The sequence below is a fragment of the Colias philodice genome, chromosome 8 (assembly GCF_061535455.1).
Source record: "Colias philodice isolate Cphi_HAF_F1 chromosome 8, ilColPhil1 Martin Lab GWU primary, whole genome shotgun sequence".
NCBI lineage: Eukaryota > Metazoa > Arthropoda > Insecta > Lepidoptera > Pieridae > Colias > Colias philodice.
The window spans coordinates 6,492,991-6,520,921 of record NC_143093.1 but is presented as its reverse complement, the minus strand read 5'-3'; the positions used below and the strand labels follow the sequence as shown (position 1 = coordinate 6,520,921).

Here is a 27,931-nt window from a genome sequence, read left to right as displayed (position 1 = left end):
TTTTTAAGTACACATTTTAAAGTAATTTTTATACATTCAAAGATAAATCTTTCATATTTTTCGTTTTTAGGTGAAAATGAAGTTCTACCACCAATGCCTTTTTTGCTCATCGTATCGCAGACTGGTCTTCTAACAGTCTTCAATATCATTAACTTGGATAAGGGAGTCGCGAAAATATGCACACAGCCTCAGAGTCTCTCTTTACCAACTGCTGCTATGACGAGGTAAGGAAATATTTTTTTATAGCATACATTTATTCAAAGACTCATATTTGACATCAACCCTTTATAAATTTAAATTTAAATCAACCCTTGATCAAACTAGACTACTTTTAGAACAACTCAATATTGTCCAATTATGATAATAAGAACCACCTTCTTCATAGACGTCAAAATTACAGAGAGCACATAGTCACTCATCAATTATATCAGGCTTATAAGAATAGTGAAAATTTTGTTTTTGTGGTAATAGCGTCATATTTCATTGCTCCCTTATTAACTCTACTGTTTCTGTTTAAGTATTTCTTACTTGCAATGAAACTTAATTTTAACGTGATAACGTTCTTAAAATCGTTTTAGTCGGGTGACATGTTCAGAAACTTGTGTCACACCAAAACCTCACGAGCGCGATCGCAGGTATAACGAGAGAGAGAGACGGACCGATCTCCCGTCTCATCTCGAGCGCTGCCACCAATAAGACGTTATCACGTAAACATCTCGATCGTAAACCTACTTTACAAACAACCAATATTTTTTTTTTAGTGAAATACCAGATGACGCACCACAACAGGAAGCTGCACCACCTGCTCAGGTAAGCTTTCTTTTAAGCACTGTGATCCATTAATTTATTTTCATTTTAGGCAAGTAGATAAGAGAAGAATTCTATTCTAATATATTTATTTCAGACACAGATATCAATACAAATTAAAATTTTTCTTAATAAAATCAATTATTTTATTTCATTCTATAATACCTTGGCGATCAAAATATTGTGTACCAAACCAATACTAATATTAATTATTGTTAAATATCTATTACTTATAGCTCATAACAAAATCAATGTTTACTTTGATTTGATAAAAAAAATGTTAACTTAACCTTCAAAATGTATGTATAACATTTGTCACTAAGTTTTGCAACATATTTTAGCCTCAACCGGCGGCAGTTCAACATCAACAACCAGTTCAACAACAGCAACCAATTCAACAACAACAACCAATTCAACAACAACAACCATTTCAACAACAGCAACCAATTCAACAACAACAACCAATTCAACAACAACAACCAATTCAACAACAACAACCAATTCAACAACAACCGATTCAACAATCCCCAGTACAACAACTAACGTCAATACAACAGTTAACATCAATACAACAGCTCTCGAAGCCCATACAACAGACGCCAAAGGTCGAACAACAGACGCCAAATAGCGCGCAATTTTCATTGTCGCAAGTGCAGAGTGCTATTGGAGCTGCGGGTAAATATTTTATTTTTATATTTAAGGAGACCTAGAATTGGGCTATTCAATATTTTGTTATTGCTATTACTAAAGAACTCTTTAAAATTTGTAATTTTAAAATCAAGAGATATATTAATCATATTTTAGATAAACATTGAACTAACACAAATCTGCCATTTAAATTTATATGGAAAATGTTTTAAAATTTGAAGTTTTAAAATTTTTATTATTTCAGCTGCATTTAATGTGCAAAAGCCATCAACAGCAGCTGTTACTGTATCGACTCCACCAGTAAGTGTTTATGAAAACCAAAATCCAAATAATGTGAAGGATTTAGAACCTTGCAATAACTAATTTCATTGCATGATTTTCCTCAAAAATTATATATGTTATTGAAAAACAACAAAAACTTTTATCTCATCCAGTTTAGCTTGTCATCACATAAACCTACCTTTGCTAAATGATGATCTATAAGTTTTTTGAATATTATTATCAATCCAAAATAACAATAAAATAATGTTGTAGGCAGCACCAAAACCAACTCCAGTACAAATCACTCCAAATCAAAATGCGACCGTGGAAGCAAATGCTGCAATGAAGTTAGAACAAGAGAAAGCTAACAAAGCAAAAGTGGAACTTGAATTGAAGAATATGTTAATAAAGGAAGTCAATGATTTCCAAATGGAACTTTATAAATTTATGACAATGACTAGGGAGAGTCAGAATAAGGTGGGTATTTAAGTAAGAAATTATAATATTTTCGTTTTTACAATATTTATGTATTATGTATTGTATAAAATTGTATAAAAAATGTATGTAGCATCATTGTTTTTTGTATTATATTCGTTTCTGGTCATCAATTTGCTTCTTTCGTCAAAACACACAATACTAAATCACTTACTTTCAGGTGATAAATGATATCTTAAAGTATACGTAATGATGTCTTAAATAAAATAATATACTGTGCCAAAGGCAAAACACGTAGTAGTGTTTTGATAAGCGTATAACTGTTAATATGAGGTATCACACTACCTTTAAATACATGTTTTGTCTAAATATAAAATCTTGTCTTATACAGATTCAACAAGAAATCGACGCGGTTAAACCAAACTCAGAACTGCAAACGCTACACGCGGAACAATTGAAGAAAGACTGTTCTGTAGAAGAGTTGACGGAATCTGTAATTCAATTGAAGTTGGAGCTTGTAAGAGCGTGTGCGGTGATCGCTGAGGCTAAAACACATGCTGAGTAAACATTTGTTTATCCTTAATTTCTAATAAACGATTGTTTAGAGAAACTTTTTAAAGCACCGTAAAAATTCGATTACGAGGCGGATTAAATCAGGATTCTTTAAAAAATTCTCATTTATAAAGCATTTAATTTAAATGCTATAAAACAAAATATCAAACGATTGTTTTAATATTTCATTAATCTAGTTTTAAACTATAATTTGAATATTTTGAATATAAATATTACGATTGCTTGTTCTTGTCTTAAATTAACTTACATAATATTATGTAAATAATTGAATTTAACAAGCATAATCCTTTTATCCGTTTAATGTTTATTTTTCCTTTTCATGAAATAAAATGACGAAAATATTTTCAGAGCCAAGGATCTTCATGAATGGACGCAAGCTGATCCATTAACCATAAAACGTTTTGCGTCTATCAAGAAGCTTGCGTATTACGTACAGAATCAACTAGACCAAGCCCAAAAAGCGCTTGACTTCAAATGGAATGAAATGTCTACCAAAAGTCAATATGGAAAGTAAGTAGTCCATTGAATGAGTCCCTCCAAGGGGGGTCTAGAGTGCGTGAGTTAGTAACGTAAGATGTTTCTTCGGAAACATGTCAAGAGTCCCTAGGTTATAAACATACTAAAACCCCGGGCCACTAGGAGGAGCCCCGGAGTGGGGGGAGGGGGGAAATGGGTCCATTTTTTCATTTTTCGCTTAAATCTCAAAAACGGTACATGTTAGAGAAAAACTTTCAAGGAAAAATTGAAAGGCCATAAAATTATCTACAAGTTGTACCTGAATCATTTTTTCCTATATCCTACCGTTTCTGAGTTATACGCAGTAAAACATGATTTTGGCTCAAACAATTTCAACATCAATCGATCAAAAAATATTTCTTTCTTCCAAAAAACTCAAATGTGCAACTTGTGACCAGTACTGATAGATTGCTCTTAATTAGTTCTATAATTGGTAAAATAAACACATTCCTCCATGGAAGCCTTTAGGAGGAATCGATTGTCAAAATATTATATTAGGGCAGTTTGAGTTACTGAACTTGATCTTTTTATTTTTTTCTTCCAAAAAACTCAAAAGTGCAACTTGTGACCGGTACAGATAGATTGCTCATAATTAGGTCTATCATTGCTAAAAATACCAGATTCCACCACGGAGGCGTTTACGGGGAATTGAATTTTATCAGGGTAGTTACGATACATGAACTTTTTATTTTTTTTCTTCCAAAAAGCTCAAAAGTGCAACTTGTGACCGGTACAGATAGATTGCTCATAATTAGGTCTATCATTGATAAAAATACCAGATTCCACCATGGAGGCGTTTACGGGGAATTGAATTTTATTAGGGTAGTTAGTTAAAAAGTTCATGTATCGTAACTACCCTAATAAAATTCAATACCTCCTAAAGGCCTCCATGGTGGAATCTGGTTTTTTTATCAATGATAGACCTAATTATGAGCAATCTATCGGTACCGGTCACAAGTTGCACTTTTGAGTTTTTTTGGAAGAAAAAAAATAAAAAGTTCAAGTATCGTATCTACCCTAATAAAATTCAATTCCCCGTAAACGCCTCCATGGTGGAATCTAGTATTTTTATCAATGATAGACCTAATTATGAGCAATCTATCTGTACCGGTCACAAGTTGCACTTTTGAGTTTTTTGGAAGAAAAAAATAAAAAGATCAAGTTCAGTAACTCAAACTACCCTAATATAGTATTTTGACAATCGATTCCTCCTAAAGGCTTCCATGGAGGAATGTGTTTATTTTACCAATTATAGACCTAATTAAGAGCAATCTAACAGTACCAGTCACAAGTTGCACTTTTGAGTTTTTTGGAAGAAAAAAATAAAAAGATCAAGTTCAGTAACTCAAACTACCCTAATATAGTATTTTGAAAATCGATTCCTCTTAAAGGCTTCCATGGAGGAATGTGTTTATTTTACTAATTATAGACCTAATTAAGAGCAATCTATCAGTATCGGTCACAAGTTGCACTTTTGAGTTTTTTTGGACAAAAAAAATAAAAAGTTCAAGTATCGTAACTACCCTAATAAAATTCAATTCCCCGTAAACGCCTCCGTGTTGGAATCTGGTATTTTTATCAATGATAGACCCAATTATGAGCAATCTATCTGTACCGGTCACAAGTTGCACTTATGAGTTTTTTGGAAGAAAAAAATAAAAAGATCAAGTTCAGTAACTCAAACTACCATAATATAATATTTTGACAATCGATTCCTCCTAAAGGCTTCCATGGAGGAATGTGTTTATTTTACCAATTATAGACCTAATTAAAAGCAATCTATCAGTACCGGTCACAAGTTGCACTTTTGAGTTTTTTGGAAGAAAGAAATATTTTTTGATCGATTGATGTGGAAATTGTTTGAGCCAAAATCATGTTTTACTGCGTATAACTCAGAAACGGTAGGATATAGGAAAAAATGATTCAGGTACAACTTGTAGATAATTTTATGGCCTTTCAACTTTTCCTTGAAAGTTTTTCTCTAACATGTACCGTTTTTGAGATTTAAGCGAAACATGAAAAAATGGACCCATTTTCCCCCTCCCCCCACTCCGGGGCTCCTCCTAATGGCCCGGGGTTTTAGTATGTTTATTACCTAGGGACTCTTGACATGTTTCCGAAGAAACATCTTACGTTACTAACTCACGCACTCTAGAACTTTTTATTCAATGGACTAAAGTTTTCATTTTTATTTTTGTTATATCATATCTTTGTTAACAAGTATATATACTCTACCTACCACCAATTTTTTCTAAAATATCCTTCAAAACTGTCAATGTGAATATGGTGTTAAAAAGATCATAGTTTAATCTTTTTTTTTTTTTCAATTAGTCTTAAGAAAGTAATTACTAATTAGATTAATTCTGAGCAGTCCATCAGTCCCCGGAATCACAGACACAATAGATAATCTATTGTGTCGCGCCCCGATCGGGGCGCTCGGTGGTCAATGGGTTAAAAAGTTTATTGAATAAAATTATCAAATTTAGACCGTCATAGAGCGTGTTTTACATTTATACATAAAATATTCTTTCATAGACCAGGCCAACGCATGATTCGTCCAATCTTAGATGACGTGTATCAACCACTAGTAAAACAGCAAGAGATCCTTAGTCGCCAACAAGCAGTGTTAAAAACGTTAAGGAATACACTCAACGAATGTAATACGACGCCAATGTTTAAATCTACTTCCTTGTTGCGGAGCACGCCGTTTAAGAATAAGTATGTATCAATTGTTTTGTAATAGACTTTTCGGAGTCAACTAATAATTGATTTCTTATCCAATTAAAACTTACTTTGTATTCTAAATTGAAAATTATATCAACTACACAAATGTTATGAAGACGAATGATTTGATTTTACGGAAAACTCAAAAACTACCCATTAGGACATTAATGATCAATAGTTTTTATATTAACCTTTCCATATTTTAGGGATCCATTATCGAAATTGACAAAAAATATTCTCAACATGAGCATTGAACCTCAAGACAATAAAGAAAAGGAACTATCCGCCCAAAAGTTAGATGCTCTCCGCGACATGCTTTCCAACCATAGACCCAAAAAAATTAAACCCGTCAGTGTTGAACTACGCCAGCATTTAGAATCCATGTGGGACAAATATAAGAAAGGCGTCAAGGAAAGAGCGGAAAAACGCGAAATGGACAAACAGATGGAAATACAAAAGCAAAATGATATCCGTAGACAAATGGAATACCAAAAACAATTGGAGGCCCAAAGACAAATTGAAATACAGAAGCAAATAAAAGCAGATATTCAAAGACAAATAGAGGCGGAAATGCAAGCAGAGATAAGAAAGGAAATAAAGGCTCAGATGATGAGTGAGGCGCAGGCTAAAATGAAAACTGAATTGCAGCAAGGTATAGTAGAATGTGTGTTTTAATAATTAATTACTTGTATAAAATTAATATTGTATTTACGGTCTTACTAATAAAATGTTACCCATTCGCTTTGCAATGGATTAGTAATTGCAATAGCCTGTCTTGTTTTTTTATGATTGACGTTTCATGTTAACAAGAGCAGGACACAGCTATGGTAGAAAATGGTAGAAATTTATCCATTGTTTAACTTTTTATTAGTAAGGCCGTATATATGTATATTAATCCTAATCACATTAATTTCCTTCTTTATTTCTTTGTGTATTTATTAACTGGAAGTGTATTTGAAATTAATATAAATTATTAACTTTAGACTTAATTTCAAATTAATCTCAATCGCATATCCCATTCATATTACGTCACAAATCACGAAGTAATATATAATGTGTTTAATCCAAATAATACCAAGTTCCTATTCCAAAAATATTAACAATTCACAGCTCAACAAATTAATACATTCATTAAAAAGGAGCCGAAACCATTGAAAGAATCACCCATTTCCGTACCGTCATTTTCACCGGCAAATATGGCAAAACCGTCCAAACCAGGTATGGGAAATGTTGCCAGAACATTGTTTACTGGAGGTATGTAGCTTTTTTACTAACTTCCTGGTAACCTTTTATTTGTTAAAAAAATATTTTGTACAATACCAAACTCAGGGAAAATATGTGTTCTATTGAAAATAATTAAGCAGAGTTTTTCTTGTTTTATAATTTATCAAATCCACCAACGTGTCCTCTTAGCTTTGTTAGGGTATTGATAAAGTTCTTTCTCCTGCAATAATATATTGGATTTATACATTTTATCAATGCTATTCAATGTAAAAAGTTGTAGATAGGTTATTAGCGCTCCAGGAGTGGCACATGGAAATGTGGCTAATTAGCCATATTAAACTTCATTTGTCTCTTTTCGCTCACGATATTTTTATCATGCCATCTTATTTCGACGTTTATTCGAGTGTGCGTTAGTGTACCGTTTTAAAGACGGAATGTTGTACTTTGTACTTATTATACGATTGATTGCAATAGTCACAGTTAATAAAACAATAAATTATTGTAGAAACAAAGACTGAAGATGCTCCTAAGCCACAACCACAAGTTTCGGTAGAACCAATCAAGACTGAACCAATCCCTGCTAATATAACTTCACCGTCAAACCAACGTTCACTAAAAGATTATTTGAAAGGTGATGTTGAAAACTTGGTACAAAATGTCTGCTCGCCAACTTCTTTCTCTTGTGAGTATAATAAAATTAGTTATTAATATGTTTATCATATCTATATTTTATTGTCTTGTGAATATCTAAATTGCAAAAAGGTTTACTGCAATCTATTCAAAATTAAATAAATAATTTTATTAATTGATAATCATACTTTTTCCAGTAGTCAGTAGACACTGCCATCCTTTTTAGTGTAAAAGATTAATTCATTTTGGCACTATAAAATATTCAATACGTGTTTTTTATAATATTAAATCTAGTTTTGATACTATATTTCAAATAATAGCCATAAATAAATATGATTACAACAAACATTTCTATAAAAAAAAACATTTTTACAGTTGCTAAACCCGCCACAACTAGCAGTACACCTTCATCAGTATTTTCATCAAAACCAATTGCCGGAATGACGAGTATGTTCAGTAAATTTACGGAATCGCCAGCTCCTGAAACAAAACAAGCCGTGAAACCCATTGTGACGTCTGATGAAACGGGCGAACTCGAAACTATAAAAAGCGTGACTCAGTCACAAACTAAAGAAACTAAACCCCTACAAAATATATTCAGTATGAAAACATCTACACCCTTAACAAGCGTGCAAAATGTTCCTGATCTCGTTAAGGGAAATCAAATAACGTTTGGTAAAGCTGAAGTTAAACCAGCGCCAAAAGTAGAAAAAGAACCTTCAGTGCCTAAAGAGAATGTACAGAAAGCTGCGGAAGCTACAGTAAAAATTTCTGTTGCAAAGAAGGATAGTGAATTGAAACCTTTTCCTATACAATCTATTAGCATCCCGCCTGGTGTAACACCTTCTCAACCTGTTTTTGTTGGTAAGATATAATACATTTATTATTGCGTAATATGAAATTAACAAATTAATTATTTCTATTAATAACTTCTTTTGCAGTGGACCTTAAAAAACCAAATGAAATTAAAATCCAAAAATCTCTCCCTGCTGCATTTTTTGCTACTACTGCAGCAACTACTGGTAAGGCATTTACTTATTACTTGCTTTGAATTAACACTATCACTATGCAAAAATCTTAATGTTATTTTCTATAATTATGTTTATAGTGACCGAGAGTCCAACAGTTACTACATCTCAAGTGACATCTACAACTTCGGTACCAGCTAAACCTTCATCCACGACACCGGATACTACTGAACCGCCTCCTGATACAACTGTTGCTTCTACGCCCGATTCGACCAAAAAAGAAGAAACTGCTGAACAAAAACCACCAACTCCCCAATCAGAACAAACTACCCCCAAAATAGAAACACCAGCTTCTACTCTATCATCACCAGTTACACCTACAGTTATAACAACAACACAAGCACCTACCAGTCCTACACCACAATCTATATTTGGTAGCGCTGTATCAAAATCTTCAATATTCAGTGCACCATCTTCAGGAACAGCTCAGCCATTGTTCGGATCTTCTACACAAGTCACTAATACTACTACAACAACCTCATCAAGTTTTGGTTCACCAGGTTTTGGAAGTACACTCTTCGGTTCCACTACTACGACGCCAAGCGTCACTACAGTTGCTTCTTCTTCTGTATTTGGCACGTCTTCCGCTCAAAGCGTTTTCAGTAGCGCCAATAAAACGGCATTCGGTACACCAGCTACTTCTGCTCAAGGTCTGTTTAGTACAACAACAACAACACAGGCGTCTACCTTTGGAGGTGGCGCAGTGTTCTCTTCTAATCAGTCGCTTTTTGGAACGTCATCTGCGCAAAGTGCTGTATTCGGCAGTAACGCTCAACCTGCGTTTGGGTCGCAAACAACGCAATCCACATTCGGTGGAACGTCGCCTACTACGCAATCCAGTGGAGGCAGTATATTTGGAACGTCGACTTCGACCACACAATCATTGTTTGGATCGTCTACCGCCGCCCAGCCTGTATTTGGCAATGCGGCGACGACACCAACGTCAGTTTTTGGTGGAACTTCTACGTCCCAATCGGTGTTTGGTGCGCCTACGTCACAGGCAGTGTTCGGTTCCCCTACATCGCAGTCATCAGTGTTTGGTTCCACTGCACCGGCGGCTTCAGTATTCGGAACATCAACTACGAGTCAGGCTGGATCTATGTTTGGTGACGGTGGTGCAGGCTTGTTTGCTGCAGCCAGTATTTCTACAACGAGCGCTCCATCACAAAGTGGAGGCAATTTGTTTGGCAGCAGGTGAGATTCTTGTACATACATACTTTATTAACATGTTTGATTAACATTCATTTACTTCATTTAAAGTTTGATAGTATAATATCAAATAAATAAATCAAATCAAATCAAATATGATGTATAATTTATTTACAGTCGTCAATTGCTTTAGCAATTTAATTGTTAAAATTTCATAAAAATTTTCATCTAATAACTTCTTCTAACTGTTTTGTCGTCACGTTTATTTTTTTTCAGTTCCAACTCAGTATTTGGAAGTTCCAATACCAATGTGTTTGGAGCAAAATCAACGTTCAGTGGAAGTAATCCCACCGCCGCCAGTATATTTGGTGCAAGCAATAACAGTGGCGGCGGTTTTGGGCAAAAGCCTGCCACGGATTTCTGGAGTGGAGGCAATAATACAGCTACTAGCGGATTTGGTTCTGGTTTTGGTAAGTATGTGACTTACTTTTTACTTTAAAAACTTGAAAAATCAATGCAAAACAGCATAGACGTTAAGCGTACAATAAATAACTCAAAAATTATGCTGAAACTCTGCCTAATATGTAGAGTTTCCTAATGAACATGCAACATAACAATAGACTGAACATTACTGCCACGGTGCAATTTAGAATAATTGCAAATGTAATAATGCTTCTCGATATTTTTGAAGTGTAACTTCTTTAGGCGCGCTGAGAGTAAAATTTCAAGGTCGCGTCATGGCAATACCGTCACGTCATGGAGTAAGGCGACGATTTTGGTATCACTTCTCACACGTGTGCTCGGCACACATTCTCTTTTTTGACGATCTTTTAATAGATTATGAGTCTATAGTAGTAAAAGATAATAGTCTAAATATTTACTTTTATTTCATTACAGGTCAACCAGCTACAACGCAAAGTTCGTTATTCGGTAGCTCTGGAGGCAGTTTCAGTCAACCATCCACGGGCCAGCCTTTTGGTAGTCCACAAAAGTCATCGGTGTTCGGTTCGCCGCAACAACAATCGGGTATGATTTGCTGAAACTCACTGAAAATCGGTATTAATATATTAATTAATAATAATTAATAAGTAAGGAGTCCATAATCGTTAATCTGTTTTTAATATGAGACGTAATAGTTCTGCCATTTGGAAACTTTCTTTTTATTCTCAAGTGACCTTGAATATATGTATATATGTTAGCGCGTTTAATTTAAAGATAAAATTATATTTTAAAAGTAAATCAATTGATGAACTTATTTAATTATTTTAATAATAATCAAATGGATAAAAGTATTAATAATCATTTAATTATCAAATAATAATAATATTACAAGTTATATTCAAAATAACGATCAAAACAACACAAATAACACCTGCGCTGACTCACACAGTCACGCCACTCGAATAGTTGTTTTGATCGTCCTATAAATAACGGTCGTTTGCAGTTGCGAGTCATTCTTCTACCGACTTTGGTCGAGTCAAGATGTCTTAAAAGTATTATATCAGTATTTAATTACGTAATACAACCACGCTTTAACATCAGAAGTAGAAGATGAACCAGCCCTTACTCGGAATCCTGACAGGCTGGCACAAATTCTTCCATCATACTACGTGACAGAGTGCAACTGTCACTGTCACCATCATGACAGTATACCACTGTGGACTTCAATCTACGAAAAATTGGATTGAATTGACTTCAAGTAAACAAGGATGAAGGAACTCGCACAATGTGTGTTTTCTTGTGCGTTGTGTGAAGTAAATGTTTGTGGTGTGGAATATTGTAACGGTAATGTAGTTCATCAATATTATAATGTGATGTGCAATCCGGGCAGTAGTCCAGGATATTTGAGCCTTTAATTGTGGTAAGCGAACGACGTGCTTATGTCACAAATAACAAATTTTTAATACCAGGGCATTTGAATCCAATGTGGTGCCTTTGATGGCGCCCAGCGTAAGCTATTGTGGTGGTAAATTATTATTTTTCTGTACTTTGACGATTTAAAAGCGCTTCTAAGCGAAGTCCAGTTGAATGAATCAATATTTGAGTTTAAGTTCATCATGTGGATGTGATGGTGTTCTATAAGGTCAGTTTGGCCGAGCGGTTATGTTTGTGTTATAATACATTGTGTTTTGACATCACGAGATAAATTACCGTACTCATTTCAAATGAACGTACGAGGACGTTATTTTGTTATTGTTTTACTATGGCCAAACCGGATATAACTTGTGTTTTAAATTTTAATTATGTTCCAGGACTTATAGTTGTCACTTGAGAGTTGAGATACAGATGAGATACAGAAGCCGCTGTTCGCAGCTGGAAAAACTCGTTGAGCTATCGAATCCTATGTAAATCACAATAATACTCGACAATGATTGCTATGAAGCGAAAAGTACAAGCAATTGCTAGACTACTATTGTGTCCTATGTACGTGTAAGAATAGTACCAAAGCCAAATTTAGATGACCGTGTTAGCGGTAATGGAAACTAATTATGATAATCGACTGCCACTTGTCTGTACGGGTCTTCTGTGACTTAGTCTGACAACTGGGCAGATAATAATACAATCGAATGCCACTTGTCTGTACGGGTCTTCTGTGACTTAGTCTGACAACTGGGCAGATAATAATACAATCGAATGCCACTTGTCTGTTCGGGTCTTCTGTGACTTAGTCTGACAACTGGGCAGATAATAATACAATCGAATGCCACTTGTCTGTACGGGTCTTCTGTGACTTAGTCTGACAACTGGGCAGATAAATCGAATGCCACTTGTCTGTTCGGGTCTTCTGTGACTTAGGCTGGCAACTGGGCAGATAATAATAGAATTGAATGCCATTTGTCTGTACGCGTTTTCTGTGACTTAGTCTTACAACTGGGCGGGAAATAATAATAACCTGATTGTCACTTGTCAGTATGGATCCAGACAGTGGTTTCGCCTGACAACTGGACAAAGAAACAAATAATTTGAATATAATGTACTTACTACTTAAAATAAGTCTGAATGTCACCAGCTGAAGTGAATTATATCATTGATATTTTGAGTTTTGAATTACCGCTCAGAGCACGAGCTTTTTTCAGAATGGCCGTGTTAGCGCGTTTAATTTAAAGATAAAATTATATTTTAAAAGTAAATCAATTGATGAACTTATTTAATTATTTTAATAATAATCAAATGGATAAAAGTATTAATAATCATTTAATTATCAAATAATAATAATATTACAAGTTATATTCAAAATAACGATCAAAACAACACAAATAACACCTGCGCTGACTCACACAGTCACGCCACTCGAATAGTTGTTTTGATCGTCCTATAAATAACGGTCGTTTGCAGTTGCGAGTCATTCTTCTACCGACTTTGGTCGAGTCAAGATGTCTTAAAAGTATTATATCAGTATTTAATTACGTAATACAACCACGCTTTAACATATATACCTCAGTATTTGTAATTTTTTTGTTAGTTTTGTAAGTTTTTTGCACTTTCGAACGAAACATCGCTATTGTATCTCATCGCTAGATTAATTACAATCCGGCGATTAAACTGATTAATAAAAATAAATAATGACTTGTTATTTTTTTATTTATTTATAGCTCCTGCTTTTGGTGGCTCACCCGTGTTCGGCTCAAAACCCGTATTTTCATCACCACCTAGGTAAGTTAAATAACAGCAAGTAATAATAATGTTGTAAAAAATACATAATATGTTGTGTATAATCTAAAAAAAGACTCTAATAAACAAGCTTTAAAAATTCGATATTTCATTGTTGAACATTTTTATTTACATTTCGTAAATTTGCTTCACTACATAGTATAAAACAAAGTCGCTTTCTCTGTCCCTATGTCCCTTTGTATGCTTAAATCTTTAAAACTACGCAACGGATTTTGATGCGGTTTTTTTTAATAGATAGAGTGATTCAAGAGGAAGGTTTTAGTATATAATTTATTGGGTTTTAGACAAAGCGGGCGCAGCCGCGGGCGGTAAGCTAGTTTTTAATAAAATTAAATAATACAAAAAATATGTACATTTATACAGTTTCGGCGGCTCCGCATTCGGTGGTAACAAGAGCCCCAGCGCGGGCTTCGGGGCCTCCGCTACATTCGGCGGGGCCCCCGCGTTCGGTGCCCCCGGCTTTGGGAACACTTCGCCGGGGAAAGTGTTCGGTGGGACTTCGCCTGGTGAGTTTTGTGTTTATTTTTGAAGTGAAACTTCTTTATCAGGGTTGGACAAAAATTTTGTGTAACATTTTTGCGTTACGCCGTACGCGTGACATTTTTGCGTTACGCCGTACGCGTGACATTTTTGCGTTACGCCATACTCGTGACATTTTTAAGGTCATAAAGAAGTTTCACTTCTTACGTGTGTAGAGTACACGCATACATTTTTGTTTATTATAAGTGGTGGCTAGCATAATTGGTGTATTTATGTTTGAATATTTGATTGTTGATAAAAATAATGAGTACAAGCAAATAAGTACGATAAGCTTTGAATGCAGAAGGATCTCACGTTAACCTTATGTACGTAGTACGTATATAAGATCAGTTTATATTGATTTTTATGACAATGATTTCGATGAGTCAGAGATGTTTTTTTTTATTGTTTCTTTTTTATGAATAAGCTTCCATTTAAAGTAAAAGTCTCTTATATTTTATTAATATTTTTGTGCAGTCACTTAAACTTTGTTTTTTTTTTAAATCTTATCAATTTTTCATATCATGAACTTTTGTTTCAACTTCTTCACAATAAATATTATTTTCAGGATTCGGTTCGCCAACACAATCAAATGCAACGTTTGAAAACCTAGCGACACAGAACACGCTGACGTTCGGAAATCTCGCACAGCAGTCGGGACAAGCGCCGCAACAAGCACCTAGTTTTAACACGTACGTATAATATTATTATAATTGTTTACATTGGTTAAACAGAAAATAGATTATGTTGGATTTGAACGATTGGTATAGGTAAACCAGAATCTGATGGCAATTAGGGAAATCAAAATTTTGAGTGTGCAACCCTGGGGAAAATGGACTGAACGATCTTGATACTGCTTATTTTTTATTTTGTCCTCAATATCATTAGTCACATTACATAAGTGGACAATACTGTACTTAATAATGAGATATCCACTTAATATTACGTAGGTACATACTTACATGTATAATATACAATTATGTACATATTACTTTTATACAGGTAATACATATTATTATTTACACATACCTATATTTGTATATTCATTACCAGTATGCCATGTGAAAATATCGATATAATGATAATGTAGATCAAAACTGCTTATATTTTTTTATAAAATAAAATAAAAATAAAATAAAACTATGTTTATTTTCGTAAGTATTAACAGATACACACATTATAAAATTGACTTGGACAGCTTGGACTTGACGAATAGCCGTATTGGAAACTCCTGTAATAAGTTTTCATAAAATTATATTCTAATCAACAAACAATATTATAGTTACCTACATATAATATTTTTTTAATTTTAAGTATCAAAACGGGTAAGTCCAATTTACCAATAAAATCTTCAAAATTGAAAATTGTGATGTGTTTGACCCTTACTCATCGAATGTTTTTCTATACACATTATAAACAACACCTCTTGCTTGTGATCGCAGCGGCTTTTTCGACATTTTCGAAGATTTTTTAGACAAAATCCTAAAAATTATTCATCAACTGCAAAAAAGACAAATAATTTGACAACCAATTTGATAGTTGTCAAATAAGTTGCCACATGAAAATCTTTTATTACATAAATATAAATATGCCATCAGATTCTGGTAGACCTATAATAAAGATAAATTTCAATAAAAAATATTTTTAACTAATTAGATATTTTGTTTTATGTATGCGTGGTGCGGTGGTGGCTAGTGAAATCTATACTAATACATATTATAAAGAGGAAAGGTTTGTATGTATGTATGTATGTATGGTTTTCACACATAAACTACTGAACCGATTACAATGAAATTTAGCACACATGTAGAGGGTAACTTGGATTAACACCTAAGATAGGTTTTATCCTGGAAATCCTACGGGAATGGGAACTATGCGGGTTTTCCTTTGAAAACGCGGGCGAAGCCGCAAGCGGAAATCTAGTGTGTAATAAAAATATACAAGTAACCTAATATCGATTATAGCGTATTCGAGACCTGTTTTTGTTTAATATCTCCACCCTATTTTAGTGAAAGCCTTGGTTCCAGTGTTTGTTAGATGGCAAGCCATTGAAAAAAGCGAAGTAGTTATTTTTCAAAGAATTTTTTCGACCTGTACAATGCAAACATATATTTTCATTTTATAGGTCTCCATCATTCTCTGGCTGGCGTGGTTGACACAGACATACTGCTTCAAGAAAAAAAATATGGTGAATGGACTATTATTGTGAAGCATTATATGCTATACTAATGTGATGTTTTAATATTGTGTTATTGTTGGAATTATCATGATAAATTAAGAATAAAATGAAATTTTGATACAATAATAATATATTGTTCGTTGTTATTACTTATTCTAATCATATTATAAGCCCGTTTTCACCCCTTTCGAATATTATATTGACAAAATGCTTCCGCGGTTAACCGGTTAGCTATAGTATCTTATTTCTATGTCTTAAATAAAATTCAAACAAATTGGCTCAGCTGTTTTTAAAACTAAAAAAAACATAGGGTTAGATACATTTACGAATTATTGCGTTGCATCTTATGAATTTATTTTTAAATTAAATTAAAAACAGATAAAGCCTACTTATAAAAAAATATTTCCTCTTTCAGAAGGCTGATTTTAGTCGCTCATAATAATTCAATCGCGAAGTCAAATACATTTACTAACTCATAATAAAACTGTTATTGCGTTGCCCCATATTACTCTCTGGCCTCCCCACTATCGTATTCTCTCTTGCTGTAAAGGCAGACAAAACCAAATATTTTCATGAAAGTATATATGTAGTTACATATTGATATGTTTTATTATGCTTATTTACGCAAAAGCTGAATAAAAATCATTATACTATCCCTTAACTACTCATAAGGTTTTTTTTATTACAAATTGAATAGCATTCCTATTTTATTCACACCAAGTGATCCATTGAAATGTTACATTTTTTAGCCCTAACCTTGCATTTTTTAGAGGACGCAATTTTGTTTTTTTGGTGTGTAGGGGGGGGTCAGTGTGAAGCTAAAACCAAGTTTGTGGGGTCGCCACCCTTGTCCCACGGCCGCCATCTTGAAAATAGCGGTTGAAATGGTTTTTGTGGTTGAAAGGGTGGCGACCCCACAAACTTGGTGATAGCTTCACACTGACCCCCCCTACACATCAAAAAAATAAAATTGCGTCCTCTAAAAAATGCAACCCCAAATGTAACTTTTCAATGGACCAAAGATTTAAAAGAAGAACTGAGTAAAATTCAGTTATACAATCATTTGACTATTCCATCTTCTTGACGAAACTTGATTCGTTAGGCGCGTGCTGGACAGAAAATTGAAAAGATATCCCGGTTTGTTAGCGAGTTATCTGAAAGTATAATCAGTCTGACCAACTTTCCACCATTGCATAAGTTTAATGACTGAAGAAGTTGAGAGCTTATTTTTATGCTATACAAATTAACTCGTAACTCGATATTATCATAAACTGAAAATAGTAGTAGTTATGTATTAAAAACAGGATAAGTATCCCAAATTCTACATAACTTACGAGTTGCGGTGTTTGATTTATTGTTCCAGACATGTATTTTTTATTATGTTTATGTAAGATTTCTTGCAGGTATTTATATAAAGTTAAATAACATAAAAATAGCTGTGTTTTACCTGAAAATAAAACACATATTAAATACTTACCTATATTTGAAGCTTACTTATTGAGAAGGTACCTAGCTTTTTCCGCCTATTTTCCCTCTCTTTCTCGTTGTATATATGCTATCTCTCTCGCACACGGCACACCTCCCACCAGGTGGCGCGGCCGGCGCACGATAATGTGCAGGCGCTTGATCTTCTTCATTGAGTCGAAATCCTCAACAGGTGGACGTTAAGTGTAAGCTTCAAATATAGGTAAGTATTTAATATGTGTTTTATTTTCAGGTAAAACACAGCTATTAAACACTTGACCGTAATTTGAAGCTTACTTATTGAGACCTGTTTGTTACCCACCTGGTGTACAATATATGGACGCCAATGTGAATTTGAATAGGTACATAAGTAATTACTTATTTCTTTATTTGAAAGAGTAAGGTGTGCAGATAGTATACCAATAAATCACACAAATTTTTATATTATTTATATTAACAATCCCAGATGAAAAGTTAATCAAATAAGAACCAAAAAGTTAATCATAATGATTAAAAGTATTAGAACTTATGAGATTGGTTCAAGCGTACCTTAGTTAACCTTTTGGGCTTGAAAAGTTAAAGTTACTACAATTTTCACTATCTTTAGCGTAAATCTGCGAAAGCGCCAGTAACGACTTTCAATTACGCATTTAGATGTTACTTATAAAATGAAGCAACAGCTGATCCCGACGAGGCAAAAATACCTCAAACTCAAACCTTTATTTATTCAATTAGAACTCTGTAGAAGCACAATTGAATCATCTTAACATAGAATTACCACCTGTCTCAACTCACACAGTTTTAACCCAACCTGCTACAAGCGGACAAGAAGAGAACTTGGTCCTTACTTTTGGGGTCAGAAATAAATTTAAAAGGTCACCCCTTGAATAAGGCAATAAAATATCAAAACAGGTAAACGGTTTTAATTATAATACAGATTTTTAACATCCAACCAAAACGTGCGGTATCTATTAATGTTTAGAGCCAACGCCACCAATCATAATCTAAACATGGCTAGTACTTTCAGTACAATGCATGAATTATTTATTTAAAACTGATAGGTCATAAACTCTGTACTGGAAACAAATATACTGAACTTAAGAGACTAAAATGATAAGGAGCTTATCTGTGTCCCAAAACTGCAATTACTACAGCCAAGTACGTTACTTTTAATCAATTCGGTTTTAAGATATAATTATGATTTACATCAGAACTTATATACCGAAAGCCTCGGGACTACATAACGTGACTTATCTTCTTATTCTTATACTTATATAAAAATGAATCGCAAAATGTGTTGGCAAGCGCATAACTCGAGAACGGCTGAACCGATTTCGATAATTCTTTTTATATTCCTGGAAGTACGAGGATGGTTTTTATGTAGAGAAAACGTAAGTACCACGAGCGAAGCCGGGGCGGACCGCTAGTTTATAATAATAGTGTTTGTGCACAACACTAGGCAGTCAACAGCTATATGAACGTCAGATAGGAAAAGAGCCAAATTTATCCAGTCAGTAACAAAGGATTTTAACTATAGTTACTTTATTCTAATTCAACCAACTGCTACTAGCTACTCCGTATGTCTTTTGGATAGACGGAGGCAAATAGGATTTTTATTCCAACTATATCATTTGATATTTTGAAAATGTACTCCACATTTTCATACCGTCAGAGTCATTTTGCAGATTATAGTGGTGCAGCACTGAACACTGTCTATTAGGTGGCTGATGCTGCTGACCGGGCCTTCAGTTCCGCTTTCCAGAATACCTTCACCCTTCTAGGTGTTACTACTACTGAAATAGCGGTACTCTATCGCGTCGTTCAGGTCTCTAACTGACATAATGGCAAGAGAGATTATAAGCTTAACTATGCATTATTATGTTAAGGAATATGGTGGGTTTTGAATACTATCGTCGTCTGAAAGTATCTCCTTTCGATTAACTGCATTAAGGATGCAGATCTGATCCCATCTTTGTTCCGTAGGAATGCTACGACAGTCTAAACGTTACACTGAACAAAGAAAATTGCCCTGAATATAGTCGGTTGTTCCAACATCCGTAATATGGCTAGCCTAAGGTTAGTTATCCCTTGATTGTGACTGCTACCAATGGAGGCATTGCTCTTGTGTTGTCCACAGTTGTGCGAGTGCAAAAATGAAGAACTGAGCTCGTGGGGAGCTATGTCGAATGAATCTGTGTTAAGATTATGACAGTATAGGACAGTTAGCTGTGGATGCGAAGACAGGACATTACTTTATTCATCCGTAAACACGCGAGGCAGCCACGGACAGCGATATAGCAAGAACTAAACTAGCAAAGTTTAGTTCGCTTACCAGACTTTGTCATGTTTTAAATGCAGTATATCCTCTGAATAGCATTGCATTTATGACTATTGATAAACTTAATTCACCCGTAAACACGAGAAGCAGGCACGGATAGCGATATAGCAAGAACTAAACCAGCAAGGTTTAGTTCGATTACCAGACTTATATTTTAAAAGCCGTATAGCCTGTACATTTCATTTATTGCCCCCCCCCCCCTCAAAGCAAAGAAATGAGAAGTCATTTGGCAGAGCTTTCTCGTTAAGGGTAGGGGTTCCAAGTAATATCTAATAATAAGAGGCTTTTGTTTGGAAAGATTGACTTTCCGTTATTTATCCTCTATCCTATGTAACTCAACAGTCAGTATTCTCAGCATTCGTTGAGTACTTAAACGTTTTACGTTAATAGTTGTATATAACTTTATTATACAATATAATAATCCTGGTGGGATGACAAAAAACTTGTCTAACAAACGATTATCCTAATCCCTCAGCGATTTATTGTTTGAGCCCCGAAGAAAAGTCTCATGGGTGCAATAATGAGGTCAAATGGGTTGAAAAACGAGTCAAATAAATTGCCTACAAGACCGGGCAACTAAAATAGGCCTATGAGAGGTCAACTATACGTAATCAATCGTCATTTGTTACATTCAATCGCTTTGCGATTAAAAAATCTCTTCCGATGTTTGTATATGAAAATTGGTCGGCTAGTGCCATTTAATTACGATACCAAACATACCGTTGACACAAGGCTTGGTGACAATCCTCGAAACCACCGCCACAAATCATCTGCGAGATGATATTTGATCCGACTCGCCTTCCTTTGTTGTGATTAGGCTTTGCATTGGTAAATACAATTTGTTCAATTCCAATTTCCATAATTGGTAAACCAATGGTGGTTTCCTGATTCCTGAAGCGTAAACTTTTAGGATACGAAGTATCAATTTCATGCGCCCATTATTTGACGTATCTAACCTTTATTGTATTTATTAGGTCATTTACTATACTGCCCACTGTGAAGTAGATTTCAAAACCTTTTTCTACCTACCTTAGAAGAGTGAAGATCCGATACGGTCATATCCAAAACTTCTTTCGTGGGTCCTCGTTGACAAAAGCAAATATCTATGATCATTTTAATGATCAATCCTTTGTATATTTGCACCAATCGCCATTAAAGCCCCGCGAGGGCTGATATATATTTGCACCATTTCCCCGTGGGGACGGTTGTTATCAAAGCCCCGCGAAGGCTGATATATATTTGCACCATGTCTCCGTGAGGTACTGTTGTAATCAAAGCCCCGCGAGGGCTGATATATATTTGCACCATTTCTCCATGAGGGACGGTTGTAATCAAAGCCCCGCGAGGGCTGATATATATTCGCACCATCTTTTCCGTGAGGGACGATTGTAATCAAAGCCCCGCGAGGGCCGATATATATTTGCACCATTTCCCTGCGAGCGACAGCTGCGCGAGGGATGTTTGTAACTAGAAATAAGTAGGGCCTGCCAAAAAATGCTTAAGAGACACCCTGCGAGGGTGAATTTGACCTGGCTAACCCCTGCGAGGAGTAGTTGCCACATTTATGTATTCTGCTTCGAGCAAGAATACACCTTAGTGCTAATATAAAAATAGCAGTAAATAATCATTTAAATAATATAGCAATTAACAAGGTCCTTTAACTTATTTTCCAATGTTAGCGACATTTAATAAATTCATAATTCAAATCAATTCACTAAATTTTAAAATGAACTTCGATTCATATTTATTTTTGTTCATGCAATCGATGTAACATTTAGTTGCTTTATATCCGTTAACATTCCTTACGAACGCAACCATACCGTCGTAGGACGTTATAATATTTAATTGCACAAAATAATCTCCACTCACCCGCAATTTTTTACTTTTTGTCAAGGTGTACAAGTTTATAATATTATTCTAAAACGTTAGAAGTGAATTGTAAATCCTTTGAAATAAGTGTATCTAAATCTAATTAATTATATTAAGATATCTCGATAATTATTATACGATAACCCTTTCAGCACAAGTTCAGTAAACCAAAGAATTTAATTGTAAAATTTTTGGTACTTACTCGTTTTAACAAAAAAGTTGCATCATTTGAACATAGGAAACGTAATTTTCAATCAAATTAGCCGTGTGTAATATGTCTATTTTCACATAAAAACGGATCAGAATAATACTCATAAAAGGACACGTATAGACTACGGATAGTTTTGAATGTGTGGAACATTCATGGTACGTATCTACTATACATGAGCGAATTCCATCATTATTCAGTTGAGCGGTAACTCCCGTACGATTTATAAAATAATATCACAACGTGTTCTGACATGTCGTGACTTCTTGGAGCTGACTCATCTCGTTCGATAATTTTTAGTAATAAACTATGATAGGAATTCCGAACCGTTCCTAGCGATAACGACAATGTAATAAAGTCGTAGCAATGGATTGTATGCCTGTAAAGCTTTGAGTTGGCTCATATCCATACTAAGTATTAATTGTAATTTTTCCACGAAAAATTCACTTGTACCCTTGTAATAAAAACACATTATTAAAAATGAAATAAAATATTAAAAATATCTATATACAAGAGAGGGTATTTGATATATCTAGTAATATCAAATAATCACAAAAGTAATATTAACGATTCGAGTAAAGCCGAACGGTAACACCGTTAAAATAGCTTTACTCACAGTATTAAAAATTCAAATATTAATTAGTACATATTGCATAATGAAATATTTCAAAAGAAAAGTTACTATTTCAAGTAAAATGTAACGGTTGTATCGTTAATTTTAAATATCTTTATTCATGCTATTAAGTATTTAAGCATATTGAAAAATAAACTATTGCTGAAGGATTCATTAAAAACCTCAGCATTTTAAATAAAGTCCAACGATTATACCGTTGACTTTAAAGATTTTTACTCATTTTTAAGTAAAATATTATTAGAATAGATGTAAAAATAACTCACTGTACCGATCCGACGGGATACACTTTTTAACACTTTTAGCACTTGCTTTAAGCAATACTTAATACTTAATAGCACCAAGGTTGTAGTCTTGTAGACAACCTTCTCGCGGCGGAAGCTAGACGCCAATGAAGAAGATCAAGCGCCTGCACATTATCGTGCGCCGGCCGCGCCACCTGGTGGGAGGTGTGCCGTGTGCGAGAGAGATAGCATATATACAACGAGAAAGAGAGGGAAAATAGGCGGAAAAAGCTAGGTACCTTCTCAATAAGTAAGCTTCAAATTACGGTCAAGTGTTTAATTATTAGTTACTTAATTGTTATTGAATAATGACCCTCGACATAATAATATAAACCTATGAACATTACCTTAACAATACTGATCCATTGAAATGTTACATTTTTTAGGCCTGACCTTGAGTTTTTTAGAGGACGCAATTTTATTTTTTTGATGTGTAGGGGGGGTCAGTGTGAAGCTAAAACCAAGTTTGTGGGGTCGCCACCCTTGTCCCATGGCCGCCATCTTGAAAATAGCGGTTGAAATGGTTTTAACGATATATCTCTTAAACTATTTATCTGATAATAAAACAATTTTAACATTATTTGTTGCAAATTAAATTCTCTACAACTTTGATTCAGTAACTTTTTGTCGTAGAACTATAAACAAAAAAGTTATAAGCGAAAGTGTTCAGAAATTAGAGCTATTTATATTTTTCAATAAAACTTTTTTTTATCATTTTACGAATAAATGATATAAGACTATTTTTGTAGATTGTTTTTCGAGGAACAACTTTTATATACAACATTTTTTCATTACGTCAATAGCTAAGGTTTTATAGCGCTCAGAAGTGAGTACTATTTTTCAGTAGTAACTATACATAATAAATTGGCTATTGGCTCTTTTCCCAGACTCCACAACAATGGAAGCACACTGCAGAACATTTCAGCCCTGCTTTTCGACGTAAAAAAAAACGCACTTCCAGACTCTACCTCCTGGGTTGTGGGGAAAAGATTCAATAATTAATTATTAATAATATTGTAAAATTAATTATTAAAAATATTATTATAACAAAAATAAAATAATTACTGGTGACAAATTATTATTAGTACACACATAATATATCGTATTCTGTATAGTAAAGAGTACTTAAAATAGTACTCACTTCGGATGGCTGTAAAACCTTAGCTATTTACTTAATGAAAAAATGTTGTAAATAAAAGTTGTTCTACGAAAAACAATCTACAAAAATGGTCTGATATAATTTCTTCGTAAACATAAAAAAAAGTTTTATTGAAAAATATAAACATCTCTAATTTCTGAACATTTTCGCTTATAACTTTTTTGTTTATAGTTCTACGACAAAAAGTTACTGAACCTAAGTTGTAGAGAATTTAATTTGCAACGAATAATGTTAACATTGTTTTATTATCAGATAAATAGTTTAAGAGATATATCGTAAAAACCATTTCAACCGCTATTTTCAAGATGGCGGCCGTGGGACAAGGGTGGCGACCCCACAAACTTGGTGATAGCTTCACACTGACCCCCCCTACACATCAAAAAAATAAAATTGCGTCCTCTAAAAAATGCGACCCCAAATGTAACTTTTCAATGGACCATACTTATAAACCTGAAAATCGAAGCTACCTATATCTATACTAATATTATAAAGCTAAAGAGTTTGTTTGTTTGTTTGTTTGTTTGTTTGAACGCGCTAATCTCGGGAACTACTGGTCTGATTTAAAAAATTCTTTCGGTGTTAGATAGCTCATTTATCGAGGAAGGCTATAGGCTATAATATATCATCACGCTACGACCAACAGGAGAGGAGCCACGGGGGTGAAACCGCGCGGAGCGGCTAGTCTTATTATAAAGCAAACGGCCGCGGCGTGTCTCGATTGCGCTCGTTAGTTTTACTCGTAGGGTGGTGGCACCAATTATCGGCCATATCAACTTTTTTTGAACTTTGACTGGATGTAATTTTTACATTAATAGCTTTTTCTTTCTTACAGTGCCTTTTTTGGGTAGAGAGATATTGAAACTCCATTACTACATTTGCAAAATTACGAATCCATTGTTACTTTATTAAATATAGAATTTTTATTTCGAATATGCCGATTTCCCTCAATATCGGCCCCTAACACCAAACTAACACCCTAATATCTGCCGTCTTTGGCCCTAATATCGGCATACCTTTTCTAAGGTGAAGTTAGATCAATAAAACTTAAAACTGATAACATTTTTTATTATCAATTGAGATACAAATCATTTTTTTAACTCACCTATCATGATTGGTCTTTTCGTTACATTGTCTTAAAAATTAAAAGTAATGTACCTAGTTCAGTATTCTTCAGACAAATAAAGATATGGGATTAAATGAGACTTATGTCCATCAACTAGAAAAAGAATTGGTTTGGAAATGTTATCAGAAATCACCCAATCATTAAAGCCATTTGCAACATATTCATAGAATACTACGAGTACATACACTTCTAGTCCACCCACTATTTGATAAAACCAAGAAACCAGGAGGATGGTGTGCTATTAACGATTACTTTAGGTGGTCAACGGATGTAGGGAAAACAACCATGGGAGGCAAAGATTTTCCTTATGCAGATATGACTAGCAAAACAGTTATTGTTACTTTTTCACTGCCCTTAGCAACTTCATAAATGTTCTTCCATCCCTTAGGCCCTATTACTTTCCCTGTCTTCGGACAAATACTAAAGATCGTCTCATCCCTATTAAATATTCTCAGTGGATCTTGTAATAGGGTATGTCTTCCGTGTCCGATTGATTTTAAGTCATCAAACCACTTTCTTCTGTAACTACAGCCCTGGCCAGCGTAATAGCTTCTGGAGCCTTTTCATTAAGAATTGAGTCTCTTTTTAAAAACAAGGAATACCACTTTTTCCCTGAATTTCCATTTTAAACGGATTGGTTCGTTTATCATCTTTTATAATATTTTAACGCAATTGCGGTTTTCCTAGATCACGTTCCTACGATAGCCATCCGTATCAACCATTGAACAATTTCTTCTCCTTCATTTTGGTTTAAGACGGTATCTCTAACAACTGTGCAATCTGTGTCTATTCTTCCATGAAGTCTATCTTGTAAAGTGGTCCTCAGAATGTCGTATTGTCGAGATGCTTCTCTGATGCTCATATTTTGATGGCATTCACTGCCTCTATTGTTTTACTACGGTCAACAAAAAGGAAACGTTTGCAATGGTCAACGTTTTCCTTTTTGTTGATCTTTTGGGAGTTTTGATTGAGACGGCATGATTTTGGCATAGCTCAACAAAAATTAAAATAAGTACATCTTGTATCACCTCCCTAGTAGAAAAGGTTTTACTAAGGTGGCCGTTATTACGCATCGATTCGCTATATATCGGCCGTAGCTAATAAAAATCGTTTTTAGGAGGCCGACTTTAGGATCTAGTGATCAAACGGAGCTGTTGTTTCATTTCTAACCTTATTAATGCTACTGCTGACATTTAAAATAGCTAAACATGTTATTTAAAGTTTTCATGCATTACCCCAATATCGACCACCCGGCCGATATTGAGATTTATCAATAAATATAGATCCCTAATCTCGGCCCCGCAATTATTTTATTAAAAAGACAAGTAAATGTAAAAACGCACTATCTTATCGAAAATTTGACTGTTTTTCTTTAAGAACACATAAAATTAAATACTATAGGTTTGTTTAATTCCATTAAAATACTTATCCACGTAAAGCGTCGACTCAGGGATTTGACTCAGCAATGTCGCCAAATCACGCACGTCTGTACCTTCGCGTGCTCTATGGCCAACTGAATGTTCCACAGTTGAGGTACCCGCACCCAAATTTGGGAGGTTTTGCGTATGTATATAGAGTAACTTTTTGCATAAAAACTTTTATGATTTAAGATCGATTTTTATAGTTATATTCAATTTTCTTGAAAAGGCCGATATTAGGAGACGGCCGATAATAGGAGACTCCACCCTAATTAAGTTCTACCAGATTAAGTAGGTACAACGCGAACGTAGAGATTAAACACATTTGTTTCAAAATAACATTTGTTTTGGAAAGGAATAAATAGTCAGTAGAGCAATATAATATCTAAGCATTTAAAGAGCGGAAAAGTACCTGCTTTTATTCGTTGATAGGTTTTTTTTAATGTTAAAGGTTTTACACCTATATAATATATTACTACATACTTACATAATATTATTATTCATTCATACTATTATAAAGGCGAAAGTTTGTAAGGATGTATGGATGTTTGTTACTCTTTCACGTAAAAACTACTGAACCGATTACAATGAAATTTAGCACACATAGAGAGGGTAACTTGGATTAACACATAGGATAGGTTTCATCCCGGAAATCCCACGGGAACGGGAACTATGCGGGTTTTCCTTTGAAAACGCGGGCGAAGCCGCGGGCGGAAATCTAGTTAATCATATAATTTTCGACGTATTAAAAACACTTAGAGCGTAGACGCACTATTTGGGTAGCCGCATTGCGGGTAGCCGTCCGGCTGACCGCAAGCACAATTATTATTTACGTAATATGCATTTCTATGCGCACTGTGCGGTCTGTGGTTACGTACATAATTGTGCTTGCGGTCAGCCGGACGGCTACCCGCAATGCGGCTACCCGCATAGTGCGTATACGCTCTTACACCACTGACCGTTTGGATGTCTTTTCGCGTTAAACTGCTGCACCGTTTTGCATTCTGTTTTCACCAATAGTTTGGTTCTCGTGATCTTATGTGTTAAGTTTTAGAAAAGCTGGGGATGCCTC

The 27,931-nt window shown here is 34.5% G+C and overlaps 1 protein-coding gene and 1 long non-coding RNA gene across 3 annotated transcripts in view; one reads left to right on the top strand and one right to left on the bottom strand.

The window, feature by feature from the left end:
• Positions 1 to 16,504, top strand: part of LOC149486594 (uncharacterized) — a 21,522-nt gene extending 5,018 nt beyond the window's left edge. Inside the window, exons 9-28 of one of the 2 annotated variants that reach the window (XM_089698213.1) lie at positions 71 to 224; positions 762 to 810; positions 1,149 to 1,482; positions 1,700 to 1,755; positions 1,990 to 2,193; positions 2,543 to 2,712; positions 3,073 to 3,234; positions 5,776 to 5,958; positions 6,171 to 6,616; positions 7,075 to 7,218; positions 7,694 to 7,870; positions 8,194 to 8,682; positions 8,760 to 8,840; positions 8,927 to 10,040; positions 10,272 to 10,465; positions 10,893 to 11,021; positions 13,589 to 13,649; positions 14,031 to 14,173; positions 14,755 to 14,878; positions 16,312 to 16,503. In XM_089698213.1, the coding sequence (XP_089554339.1) occupies positions 71 to 224; positions 762 to 810; positions 1,149 to 1,482; positions 1,700 to 1,755; positions 1,990 to 2,193; positions 2,543 to 2,712; positions 3,073 to 3,234; positions 5,776 to 5,958; positions 6,171 to 6,616; positions 7,075 to 7,218; positions 7,694 to 7,870; positions 8,194 to 8,682; positions 8,760 to 8,840; positions 8,927 to 10,040; positions 10,272 to 10,465; positions 10,893 to 11,021; positions 13,589 to 13,649; positions 14,031 to 14,173; positions 14,755 to 14,878; positions 16,312 to 16,342 (4,445 nt within the window). In that variant the 3' untranslated portion in view covers positions 16,343 to 16,503. Of the gene's footprint in view, positions 1 to 70; positions 225 to 761; positions 811 to 1,148; positions 1,483 to 1,699; positions 1,756 to 1,989; positions 2,194 to 2,542; positions 2,713 to 3,072; positions 3,235 to 5,775; positions 5,959 to 6,170; positions 6,617 to 7,074; positions 7,219 to 7,693; positions 7,871 to 8,193; positions 8,683 to 8,759; positions 8,841 to 8,926; positions 10,041 to 10,271; positions 10,466 to 10,892; positions 11,022 to 13,588; positions 13,650 to 14,030; positions 14,174 to 14,754; positions 14,879 to 16,311 lie in introns of both variants that reach the window. The other variant, XM_089698214.1, reaches the window with a different exon arrangement.
• LOC149486593 (uncharacterized) lies at positions 10,892 to 27,931 on the bottom strand. Its single transcript, XR_016315964.1, has 2 exons — positions 27,819 to 27,931; positions 10,892 to 11,041 (listed from the first exon to the last, which is right to left on the bottom strand). It is a non-coding gene; the product is annotated as an uncharacterized LOC149486593 (long non-coding RNA).